Genomic DNA, 13898 nt, shown 5'->3' with positions numbered 1-13898 from the left:
TGCGGCAGGCATGCTATTTATGTTTGAATATGTGTAATGGAAGATGTACATAAAAGTGTGAAAAAATATGAAAAATGTTTAAGATAGTAATGGTCCTGGGAATCTGTGCTGTGATTAAGGAAAATAAATTTCCAAAGCTACAGAAAAACCTCACCCTAAATGATGAAAAATCTTTAGAAAATAGAATTTCACTTAATCTCTGATTCTAATATGATTGTTTTAGGTATTAGCTTGTATAACACCTGTATAAATTGTACTCTGGATTTCCATCTAAGTTTTTGATAATATACATTTTTAACATCTCCTCTTTACTTACAAACATTAATATCTTGTAGAATTTAGATAAAATGAGCTTATCAACCTCCCAGGTCTTCTCAAGCTCTTGACATTAGGAACAGTGTTGTCAGTAACTTTTGTTTCAAAACTCTGGTAAAATACAGTTCTTAGTGTTTTGCAGTCATAGATATGAAGCTTGCATATGCTCAAAACTCATGATAAAATTTTCTTCCAAAGAAAATAGCAAACCCACATACTGCTATGGTTGTATGCCTTTGGATAGTGCTGACAGAGTGCTCTCTATACATCATATAGTTATATAATATATATAATTATATATAATATATAAAATTATATATAATGTATAATATATAAAAGATCTATTATATATCTATATGATGTATAATATATATGTATGTGTATATATGAGATCTGTGACAATGAAACATTTCCCAAAGTTCAGAAATATATGCTCAGTGATTATCTGTTTTTAGTTCAAAATAAAATAGTTATTCTAGTATTCCTTCCTTTAAGAATACATAAAAAGGCCGGGCGCGGTGGCTCAAGCCTGTAATCCCAGCACTTTGGGAGGCCGAGACGGGCGGATCACGAGGTCAGGAGATCGAGACCATCCTGGCTGACACGGTGAAACCCCGTCTCTACTAAAAAATACAAAAAAACTAGCCGGGCGAGGTGGCGGGCGCCTGTAGTCCCAGCTACTCGGGAGGCTGAGGCAGGAGAATGGCGTGAACCCGGGAGGCGGAGCTTGCAGTGAGCCAAGATCACGCCACTGCACTCTAGCCTGGGCGGCAGAGCGAGACTCTGTCTCAAAAAAAAAAAAACAAAAAAACAAAAAAACAAACAAAAAAAAGAATACATAAAAAAAAAACACAAAAAACTGAGTGCCAAAATGAATTACGTGACAGCAAGACCCCTGTTAAAAACACAAACAGTCCCTTAAACATATTTGGATTCCCTTGGCGTCATGTGTGACTGATAGAGTTAGCTTCAAGTGAGTGACTCTCTGGTCTGACCCTCTTGTGGTGCCTAAAAGACCAGGCCAATGGCCATCTCAGAGAGTTTATGGGTTTTGCTTTGTTACCAAAAATTAAGTCAGGACCTTGTAAAACTTGTGATTGAAACTGGTGATTTTTCAGTCTAAACAAATTCTCAGGAGGTAGATTTGTTCTCATTTTTTATTTGGGTTTAAAGAGCAATAAGAAACTTTCTTTCCAGCATCCCCTTGAGGCAGATAGAGAGAGGAGAGGGTAAGCAAAATGTTGAAAACCATTGAGATGCATTGTCTGAGGTTTCTTGCAAAGAGGAAATACTTTCCCTTGTTGTACTTGGACATTGTATTGCTATAAGGTCTGCAAATAAGCCTCCAGCATGCATTAGCAGATTCTTCTGTTGACCAAAGTCATCAGTGTGCTTATTTGTCTCCACAATCAGTATAAGCTAGAGTTGAAACTCTTCCTCATGGATTCTAGCCCTCTGTTATCTGTAGCACAGTAAAGCCCTGCATACAAGATGTCCTCTAAATAATTGCTGTCCTCTAAATAATGCAGGCTGTCTCTCACCTCAGAGTGTGTGTCCACATTGCTTCTCTGGCTGGGATCTCAAGTCCTTCCCCCTGCCATTAACCACCACACTTGCCTCATGAGCGCTTACTCATTTCACAAATCTCTAAGGATTTCCTCTATGAAGCTTTCCCAGTCCCATTTAATCTCCTTCAATGAACCTTATCCATTCCCAACTCCAGTAGAATTGACCACTAGTTTTTTTTTTAAGTAACCAATGATAGCCTAATTCCAAGGGTTCTTTCCCAGGGACTGTGAGTGTAAAGTTGAGTTGCACAGAAATTTATACAAAATTTTGTGTTTCTTCATTATTCTAGGGAAAAAGTCCTTGGCTCCATCATTTTGTTTTTTTAAATCCATGGCTCCTTGATCAGAAAACAAAACAAAACAAACAGACATGCTAAATCACTTCAGCTAAAACTTTTGAGTCTAGTATTCCATGTTTGTTTCCCTCTCCTAAACTATTAGCCCCACAAGAGAAGGCATGGTGTGTCTGTTTGGTGTAATCAAAGCGTTATTTCTGCATCAGCATCACCTTAGTGTACTTGATAGGACTGAGAGCTCTAGGTCCTAACACAGGATAAGAATCTCTTTAGGTGCAACTCAGAAATCTGTACTTTAAACAGGCACCCTGGTTGCCCATATGCACACTCAAGAAATAAAACAACTGGCATAGTGCCACGAAAATAATAGTAACATGATAAGTGTATGGTGGTTGGCTGGCTAGATAAAGCAATGAAGACAGACTCTGATTCCAAAAGAACTATAATAACTTTTAAGAGGGTAATTTTAGTAAAGTTATGTAGGTAAAAGCAAAACTGTAGCCAGTTAAAAGAGAAATGAACAATGTGTGCTGTGGGACAATTTTATTAATTTTTTAAATTTACTTACCATCAGCAATATAGAAATTCTTGCATATCATTTGCAGGTAAAGATAAAAGAGATAAAGATAAAAGAGTCTAGAGTTTAATAATTCTAGAAAACAAGTCTTATTTAAGCAAAAATCCAGGGAACTTAAGGACATGACACTTTATTAGAAATCTTAGTGGAAACTGTCATTTCATACCATAAACCTTTGGAGGCAGGATTTTTTACTTGTTGCTCTTTGAATTTCTGGTATCTAGATCAAGAATTGCCATATATTAGTCAGCTATGTGCATTCACACAAAAAAGTCACCTGCGTTGAATGCACAAAAAACCTTGTCAATAGGTCTTTTATATATCTATTAAGAAATGCTTTTTTTCGAGACATGTGCCAAGCATTGTGAAGAGGTTCCTGTCCTCCTAGAGATTACACTCTAATAATAGGGAACAGCAGTTACAATCCAGTGTGATATGGACTCTGATAAAGACATGCCAAGAGCACAGTGGGAAGACATGGAAGGGGCTCCTTACCCAGTCAAGGAAGAAGAGCTCTACAGACTGAGCTAAGACTTAAAGGATCAAGAAAATCCAATTAGGCAAAGTGAATAAACTCTTGAAAAACAGGGGTTGAGTTCTGTGGGGTTTTGTTTCATCCACAGTAGCTTGCATATTGTTGTTGCTCATATTTACCAAACAGAGTAATCAAAATATTGAGTGAGAAAAATATTGATGTGAGAAAAGGCCATATCAGAGGAATTGCCCCCAGAGGCCATGGCTGCTTACCTGTCCCAAGTCTGCCACATGCAGCTCAGCTCTCCTTTCTCTTAGCGTCATGATTGGTAATTATTACCTCCTTACGCTCTAAGCTTAAGCTACACTTAACCACTTGTGGTTTCCTAGCAAGACATGCTGAGTCTCACTTCTGAGCTAATCCCTCTTCTACCCCCATCTCTGAACTATTCCCCAACTCATACCAATTTGCCATGTTTATGTCACTCTAGGCCACCATTTGGAAGCTTTTTCAACCTTCCAAAACTGGTTAGCCCTCTTTAGTAACACCATATTTGTGATTGTAAGTGAACTGACTGTGCTCATGGCATTGTAATTGCATGTTTGGCTATCTGCAACTGTCCAACCCACTCCATCTCCATTACATATGGGTGTGCACCTGCACGAACACACGTATACATGTCTGTACTGAAATCTCGGTGGACATTTTATCCTAGGATAGCACATGATGGATGCATAACAAATATTTCATGGAGCCTTCATCTTTTTGATAGTGAACAGCAGTAAGGGAATCTAGAGCAGTGGATCACAGGAGACATCACCTTAGATAATTTCTTGGAGGCAGTGCTTGCTAGCTGGTTCTAGCAACTTTTGCCAACCTGTAAGTTTCTAGGGCAGCAGTGATCTGAGTCTTAACATTACCCATTCCGTGACAGGAATCCTCTGGGAATTCTTAGACCTAACAGCTTGGAGGCATTTGTTTTCATCAGTTTGAAAAATATCCAAGACTCTAGAGACTGACATTCATCTGCATTTTTAAGTGAAGAGATTTTCCCAGCACTTAAAAGATTTAAAGAAGGAACAAAGTGACTGTAAGACTGTGCCCATTCCATGCATCTGAAGACCTAGGAAGCCTTTTTCCTTTTCAATGTTTCATCTCAGTCAAGGGGATTAAAATATATATTTTGATGATTAAAACAATTCCTTCTCTGTTTTATGAAGTAACCACAACAAAAATCACAGTCTAAATAAAAGTATTGCACCTTCCAAGTTGGAGTAACTATTTGAAAATACAAATAAGACTGTTTAAAACCTTGAGTTTGAAAACCTATGTTAGGAATTCAGGGGAGTAGAAACTGTCAGGAGATTTCTTATATATTTTTTCGTACCTTGATCAGTCCAGAACTGCTGTAAAAAAATAACTTTCTTCTTAGTATTTCAACACATTTGCTACTGGTTCCATCCAGGACTATGTAGCCCAGAGGATCAGAGAAATAAGAAACATTTTACTGAAAGAAAAAAGTGAAACAAGTTTTGCAGTATCTACAAAAATGCAGGGCTTAAATTTACATGGGAGGCTCCAGAGAATTCTTTTCAATCCACATGAATTTATTTTGTCCTTGAAATATATACACGGCATGGGAGTACTTTAATGATCAAAAAAAAAAAATGCATTGGGGAACTGGAAAGAACTTCGGCCTTACCTCCTCCTTTTCCTTCTGAGGATCTGAGACTTGGAAAAGTGAAGCAAATTGTCCAAGGTCGTTCAGAAAAGTAACTGCAAATCCAAGTCTAGAGTTCATGTCTCTGGATTCCCGATACAGTGTTTTACAAATTACATCAAACTACATCCCAATGAAGGTCTTGGCCAAAAACAAACCTTGTGCCAAAAGATATTTAATGACCAAATTATTTTCAAGTTGTTTTCTTCACAATTTTGGTTTAAAATTCAGTTCGTCTCTTCATGTGGAATCTTTTCCAGAACAAGGCTTATGATAGACATTAATTAGTCAGTTCTAACCTAATGATGTCATTTATCCTCAATAAATAATATAAAGTCGATAAAACATAAATATCCACAAAATGTGCATTATAAATTATGTAGTAAGATTATAATGATAAGATGTGCATGAATAATTGTTAAACATTATCATTCGGACTTAACTAATACAAATTTTCTATTGCTTAAAAGAGAGGCTTATGATACCATCTGTGATAGAGGATTTACTAATTAAGTTAATAGCATAAAAGACAACAAAATAATGAACTGTCAGAAACAAACTGTTCCCAAGATCTGAAAAAAATTATATGCAAAATGACTTTCTAATGGAATATGCTCACTAAAATTGTGTCCTTTTAACATTAAGTCAGAAAAATTTTTATATAGTTTTCTTTCTACATTTAAAAATAGTACATTATACTTTAAGTTGTAGGGTACATGTGCATAACGTGCAGGTTTGTTACATATGTATACTTGTGCTATGTTGGTGTGCTGCACCCATCAACTCGTCATTTACATCAGGTATAACTCCCAATGCAATCCCTCCCCCCTCCCCACTCCCCATGATAGGCCCCGGTGTGTGATGTTCCCCTTCCTGAGTCCAAGTGATCTCATTGTTCAGTTCCCCCCTATGAGTGAGAACATGCGGTATATAATAATAATAAATAAATTTAAAAAAATAAATAAAAATAGTACAGCAAAATTTATTTCCAATTGGTAAATCCTACTTTTTTATTTATAATAATATAACACAATGGTTTTTAAACTGTGCTATACTAATGTTTGAGATAACAGCAAGAGGAAACATTATACTACCTTCCCACAACCATTTCAAATAGATCAGCTTTACGTGTTTTATACATTGTGATCCCTTGTAAGAATTTTCTTTGAGAGAGTAGGTATTGCATTAAAAAAAAAACTTTAACAAGTGATTAAGCTTAGTCCAATCAATAATGGAACAATTAATCTTTTGTGCCTTTGGATGTGATAGAATGGGAAATAGACAATATCATTTATTTAGTATTCTTCTCAAGAAAGCTTTAATCTGAGCCTAATCAGGCAGAAATAGTCAGATAAACCCAGAAGGAGATATTCTGGGAAAAGCTGACCAAAAGTCTTGAAAAATGTAATTGATAGATGAGTGGTAGATTGTTCCAGGTAAAAGGCGACTCATGAGACATAACTGCAAATGCAAAGAGTGAAGTTGGATGGGATCCTGAATTCAAGTAAATAAGCAACTACCAACCAGCCAAGGACATTTTTGGGGATAATAGTGGTGATTTCAATATAGAATATATAATTTAAAATTGTTTATTGACTCAATAATATATTTCTTGGGCATGATAAAAATTGAATTTAAAAAGTCTGTTTGCTTTTTTCTTTTCTTCTCTTTTTAAGACAGGATCATGCTCTGTCACCAAGGCTTGATTGCAGCAGTGCAATCACAGCTCACTGCAACCTCAACCTGTTGGGCTCAAGCAAACCTGCCTCAGCCTCCCAAATAGCCGGGACAATGGGTGTGCACCACCATGCCCAGTCAATTTTTGTTTTTTAAATTTTTAGTAGCGACAAAGGTCTCGCTATGTTGCCCGGGCCGATGTCAAACTCCTGACCTCAACCAATCCTCCCACTTCATCCTCCCTAAGTGGTGGAATTACAGGTGTGAACCACTGCACCCAGCCTATGGCTTTCATATTTGTATAATATTTAAATTTACCAAATACAAGGTATATTTGTATACTCTTTTTGTTTCGAGGATATTATTCCCACTGAAAGATAAGAAAACTGAGGCATAAAAGTAATATCAACTTGGTTAATCTGGGTACTCCATTTCCCTGGTGAGAGTCTAAGCTGAGGTTGGCTAAAAGGGAATTTTGTGTGAGATTTGGAAGGCAAAAGTGAAGCAGTGGTCTGACTCTCAGGACGTCATCAGATATGGTGAAGTCCAGGGGCAGAGATGCCTGGCAGTTTCTGTATTGTCTATTTCTTCACTTAGCATCCAGCTTGGCTTCTTGATGCTGGCAACAGCTCCAGACCCACCACAAGATGCTTGACTGCACAACCACATGCCACGGACTACAGCAAGGCAACAGATTTCTGTAGATCTTCCTTCTTGTGGTTCCATTTTGGTGGCTACACGAGTTTGGTTTCTTAGATTTTCACAAGCTGTGGCTTGTCTGCCATGCCAGGTTTCAAGCATATGTTTTAACCTCATTTCTGTAAAACTCCTCATGGCTCTGCTCCCCTGACTGAACACTGACAAATACAACCATGCCATTTTCCCAGGTGGAGGAGCCAGATTACTTCTCAGCCTCCACATCCTGATTCCTATTCCAGAGCTCCTTCCAGTGGACATAGCATCTCCTCAACCATATGATAAATCTGTTATTATTAAAATATTTTTAAAGTAGTTATTGTTGCAGTGGGTTTTTTTTTTAACTTTATGTATTGGAACAAGCAAAGCTTTCATGAGAAGTAAAACATCACTCTATCTCTAAACTGATAATAAATTCTCAAGTGTTTATTAGAGAGATCAAATTTAATTTTTTATCAAAGAATTGAAAGGTAATAAAAGTAGTGATGCACACATAAAGGTAGTTCTATTGTAGAAAATGTTTGAGCTGCAAGATGCTTTATAAATACTTTAACTTATAAGAATAGAAAATTGAGAACTAGAAAGATAGGTAATGTGTCCAAAGGCATTCAAATTATTAAAGAGAGTAGAAGAGTTAGAATAAACATATACTATATCATAGAATATGTGTTTTGAGTTTATTTAATTCTAGAAATTAACTGATGAACTTCTCTTTATTTGAGTATGGCCATATGGTGGGTAGTTACAAGACCAAATTTCAAATTGGACTCATACTCATCGTATCAGTGTCTGTGACCTTGTGCAAAGTACTATGCCTCAGTTTTCTCTTGTGAAAACAAGACATCTGGTGCATAGTATGTGTGCCTCAAATATAGGTTAGCTTAGTTAGTAATTTGGCTAAATTAGTTACATATCTTGAATTTTTCCAAAAATGGTTTCTACACTTTAAAATCGTAGAACACACACACACGTGTACACACACACACATTCAAAGGGAGGGAGAGAGGGGTTGTGGGGAGAGAGAGAGAGCACAAGTTAGAGAGTTAATAGCCACTCGTTAATGACTTATAACAGGATTTGAATCCTGGATAGTTATCCAAAGTGCTATGGGTCAATGGGAACACAGAATATCCAAATTGGCCTAAGAATGAGGGTGGTGCATTTCTCTGGGAAATCAGCGTAGGGAGGTGGAGAAGGGAGAGGTCCCAGGATCTGTGGCAGAGTGAAGCATGCAGAACTCAACAGAGGGAAATGCAGGGCTCACATGCTGTCATGGTGAAGATCTCAGTTAATCTCAAGTGGAATTTTGGATCGTGAAGGGCTCTTCAGAATTGCCCCAAATTGGGACAAGAGGGTCTTTATACTCTTATATTGACCAGTCATTAGATACCATCTATCTTGCAAGAAGTAATCTTGGGTGATGTCACTTTATTATTTTTTCCTTTTTTTGAGATGGCGTTTCACTCTTGTCGCCCTGACTGGAGTGCAATGGCACAATCTCGGCTCACTGCAACCTCAGCTTCCTGGGTTCAAGTGATTCTCTTGCCTCAGCCTCCCAAGTAGCTGGGATTATAGGTGTGTGCTACTACGCCCGCCTAATTTTTCTTTAACTACAAACAGTGCCTGGAAAGCGGACTTCAGCTACAACCTGTCAGTCAACATTTCCTGGAGGTGGAAGGAAAAAGTGCTTTAGTATTGAAGGGGGCAATGAGTTGACACATTACATCTACCACAGCAGATATCAGGGAAGACCTCCTGGAATAAGAGAGAATCTTAAAGATTTAAGATGTATGCATGTGACAAACTTAAGTTTATGTGTTGAGTAACAATATAGCATAAAAAAAGGCATGGAGGATTTATGGAAATTGCAAATAGTTACCAGAACATAACCGTTAATGAGAAGGCTATCCAGGTGGGTAAAGTTAGGGAGAGTGTATGGCAGAAAATGGTGCATAATTAGGTCGTGGTCAGGTCATGAAGAGTCTTAGTGGTGGACTTTCACATGCAGATATTTGAACACTGTTGAAATATATGAAGGAGGGAAAGACCAAGTTGTCTGTTAGAAAAATCATCTCAACAATAGCATGGAAGATATATTTGAGAGTATGAAGACTAGAGAGGCAGGAAGGTTGTGTAATTGTCTGGGTGTCAGATGATGAAGATCTGGATAATACTACCTCTCTAGAGGAAGTATTAAATAAATTCACATTGGTACATGTTAGTTCATATACTATGTTTATAATGACAGTCTTAAATTATTATTTTTTCTTATTTATATTCTCTTGGGTTCTATAGATTTTATTTTCTATCTGGGAAAATTATTTGGAGTTTCCTTAGAGGATAAAAGAAAAATATGTGTAATATGTGCACATTTATAAGCTCATCTATCCATTCACAACACTTTCTTTAATTAATATGTGTCAAGAGCATGATAAAGGTTTTTCTTAAAAACAACAACACAGTTAGCTTTATACATTAGGACCACACCTGTTACAAGAATTTTCAAACAAAATTTCCAAGATAGAATATGTTTTAGAAAATAAAACCTCAAAAAATTCTGAATTAAAAAAGAAAAAACATAGAAAACAAAAACATATAAAACAAAAACCTAGTATGAATTTCATAGTTTTATATTTCAGTTGGAATTTAGTTGAATTTGACCAAGTCAATTCACCAAAACCTTAGTTTTCTTATTTTTAAAATGTGTCTAGGCCGAGAGCAGTGGCTCACCCCTGTAATCCCAGCACTTTGGGAGGCTGAGACGGGCACATCATGAGGTTACGAGATCGAGACCATCCTGTCTAACACAGTGAAACCCCATCTCTACTAAAAATACAAAAAATTAGCCAGGCGTGGTGGCATGCACCTGTAGTCCCAGCTACTAGGGAGGCTGAGGCAAGAGAATTTCTTGAACCGGTGAGGCGGAGGTTGCAGTGAGCCGAGATTGAGCCACAGAACTCCAGCCTGGGCGATAGAGTGAGACTCCATCTCAAAAAAAAAAAAAAAAAAAAATGTGTCTAATAATACCTACCTCCAAAAGAAGTTTATATGCTTGTACTGTTAAAAATCATTTCATAGATTATGGAATACTATGCAAATCTTAGTATTAATACTTGAAACAATTGATCACAAAGAGATATGCCAATTCAGAGGGAAGAGACATGAATGGAGAAAAAGCACATGAGGCAGTGATGGGCAATGGGAGTTCTAACTGGGACGCCATGGGAGGCATTACTGGGCCTAGAGAAGCAGTACTGGGCATACTTGATGATACAGGCAGGAAGAAAAGTTGCAAGGGCTTAGCTTCTGTTTTCAGGCTTCTGTTCCATTTTTCTTTGAAAAAGTGAATAACATCATCTTACAGTGTGTTTATTTTGATGAATATTTCACCAGAGTAAGCATTATGTTTAAATGAGTTATCATTTCCCATTTCATGCCAACACGAATCGTATACTGAATTGCATGAGAAGATGATGACTGCAGATCTACTTTCTGTTAGGTCCCTGCAGGAAAGAGGCCAGAACCACTAGCTTCAAGTCAGCAGCATGACAGAACAGAAACTACACTGAATGAAGTAGGAGTCAGACTTCCCTTCTTTAAGTCTTTTTCCCTTTTTGGGCAAAATTATATATATGAGGTTCATATGTATGTGTGTGTGTGTGTGTGTACACATGCATATGCCTGTGTGTGAGGCTTGAAGTGTTCACATATATTATATATTATATTATATATAATATATTATATGTTATATGTAATACAATATTATATATAACACAATATTTTATATACATACACACACACACACACACATATATATATATATATGTGAACCTCAGCTTTCCTTCCCACAAAACCAGAGGTTTGAAATTAAATTGTTACATTTCTTCTGGCTTTATAATTTTGATTCTCAAGAAAGAAAAATGGGGATATCAGAGTGTATGCATTACCCTAGCAGGGAAGACTTATTTTTTTGATCATAAATCCTTATTGTGTGGTGAGAATACAAAATCACACAGATGTCAAAGAAATGAGAAATGCTCAAAAGGGCAGTGGGGCACTCTAAGAGGAAGTGAGTGCTCCTTCCTCATGCAGATGGCAGAATGGCATCCACAGGATACACTCTGAAGTGCACTGCAGATGTCAACAATCCTCCTAAACCTTCCCCAACACTCTGTGCCCAAACACCCTCTAAGCCTGACACACATGCATATGCATGTGTACGCACACACACACACATACACAGCCACCTATGAAGAATTGAGAGACATTTTAGAAAGGAACCAAAGCAAATTCTTCAGGAGCCTAGAAAAAGACTAGACTAATTATTTGCTAGTCCTATTGTCAGGCTGTCTGACATTAGCCAAGTTTCATATAGTTTCAAGTTTCAGGTCAAAACATTTACATAAGAGTATCCCTGATGTTTAACAGTGGTTTTTCTTGTTATAAAACTCTCAAAATATTGACCTCCTTGGAAACATTTCTTCTTACACTCCATTGCATTTTATAAATGTCTCTTCTTTGGTTTCTTGAGCTGCCATTAAGTACACCCTCGCTTCCCCACCAACCCCACCATGAGACTATAAACTCTTTTAGATCTATTTCTCATTCTCTGTTGTGGTGACATCATTACTATTTGTAGAGAAAATGATTATTATGTCTCTAAGGATCCAATCCCATACGTAATCCATTAAAATGAAATGAGTTGTGCCCATGAAAAGATGCAGAATTCAAACTTCTAAAAAATAAAAAAAAGTTTGTCTTGAAAAGACAAATAAGCAGCAGAAAGAGTTGAACTATGAGATAACCACACAGGTTGAAACAACACACACACACAAGGGTTGGGTTGCTGTTGTTGCAATTATTTGAAGCAATGTGCCCACCCTTTAATTCATACAATCAAATTGTCAAGACAGAGGTAGAGCAGTCCCAATATTGAGAGTTAAAAATCATTGCAACTCTAATTTACTAAGAACGAAACTGAGGCACACATAATTAAAGACAATTTATATAGGCATCAAGAATTGCACTAATGAGTAGCGGTATAAAAGTAACTAAAATATCTTCACTGTTCCCAAGGAATGCCAGCCAGTTTTTAGTGACCTAGTTAGTAACAAAGCTTGACTTTGACATCTGTAAGACCAGTGCCCAGTAGAATTCCAGGAACATAGAAGTAACACAATAAGTGTTCGTGCAATGAATCTACCACATCACATTATTTCTTTAGCCATATTTTTGTGTGTTTATTTTTCCCTAGTAGACAAGCTCCTCATTGAAAAAGGATAATTGGAAACATGTATCATTAGGTGTATAGTTTATCTATTTTTACATCTGCAATGACATATTATGTATATTGATACCATTATTCCATTTTTTTACTTTTTAGATTATTTACCAAGTAAAACCTCTAACTCATGCCTCATCTTCTCTTTAACGTAAATCATTCAAATATATAAAATTTTACTTTTGTCATCTTCAAGATCATTTGAAAAATACTAATTCAAGAAAAGTCATCAAAAAAAGTAGAACTAGAAAATCTTTTTTAGAATGAAGAGATTATTTAAGCCAATGAGTTTGAGTATAAAACTCATCATTTTTATAAATATGAATTCACTGCAACTTCATAATAATAACCTAATAACCACATAACAACAGTATGTTTGACTTCATTCACCATTCTCTAAAATTTAAGCCAATGTCAAAGAGAGTCAACCTATGAAAACTGAAATTTAAATCTTTGAAAAAGTCTTTACAGGCTTTTTTTAATCTCTTTGTAACAGGTCTAGACAAAAAACCCAATTTTCATTTTGAAGGATGATTCTCATTTCTTTTTTTCACATTTTCCCACTACAATTATTAAGTGGCTAGGTCAAAGGTAGTTGAGCACTACACTGTAACATGACTTACCTATAGTTTTGCTTTTCATTTCCTATGTGGAATCTGTCATACTGTGAGTAGGCTCGGTTCCCTTCCCAGTCCATTAACTCAATTCTTAGCATGTACTGCCTCTGACTGGTAATGGCAAAAATAAACTCATTCCCCAGCCAATATTCACCGGAGGGATTTCCAAAACCCTGGGAAACAATATAGAGATGCAGTTGTTACTTTAGAGAGGAATTCTTTTAATGTTCAGCATTTAACTATTTTCTAAATAATAATTAAAAATTATTAAAAAGTAAAGGTTTTTTGTGTTTTACATTTTACACTTTTTTCTCCAATGATTGACATTTCAAGAATTCTCTTGTTTCTTTTCATCAAAGCTTCTGTCCAATTCTTACTTAATACAATAAAACCTCTGTTATTCAAATCTGTGTGGATGAGATATTTTGTATAAAATAAATCTAGTTAATAGGTTTAACGGGAAAACAATTCTCAATTCAAGTTTTGCTTTTGAAAATGTTTCTAAACTACTAGTTAACAAAATATTTTGAATAGAGTTTAAAGATTTTTCAATGAACACTATAAGGGTGATATTAGACAAGTTATTTAACAATATTATTTTTACTATTATTATTCACAAATGCAATTACATTTCAACAATAACTTCATATTTAGGTTGGTGCAAAAGTAATTGCAG

The 13898-nt window shown here is 36.2% G+C and overlaps 1 protein-coding gene across 2 annotated transcripts in view; it reads right to left on the bottom strand.

The window, feature by feature from the left end:
• LOC105475992 (angiopoietin 1) overlaps window positions 1-13898 on the bottom strand; it is a 246213-nt gene that overhangs the window by 20574 nt on the left and 211741 nt on the right. For both annotated transcript variants that reach the window (XM_011731536.3, XM_011731535.3), the window contains exon 7: window positions 13229-13395. In XM_011731536.3, coding sequence (XP_011729838.1) covers window positions 13229-13395 — 167 coding nt within the window. The remainder of the gene's footprint in view (window positions 1-13228; window positions 13396-13898) is intronic.

This window comes from Macaca nemestrina, chromosome 8, assembly GCF_043159975.1.
Source record: "Macaca nemestrina isolate mMacNem1 chromosome 8, mMacNem.hap1, whole genome shotgun sequence".
Taxonomy (NCBI): Eukaryota; Metazoa; Chordata; class Mammalia; order Primates; family Cercopithecidae; genus Macaca; species Macaca nemestrina.
Note: the sequence above shows the minus strand (reverse complement) of the source record. Positions and strands in the feature narration are given on the sequence as shown.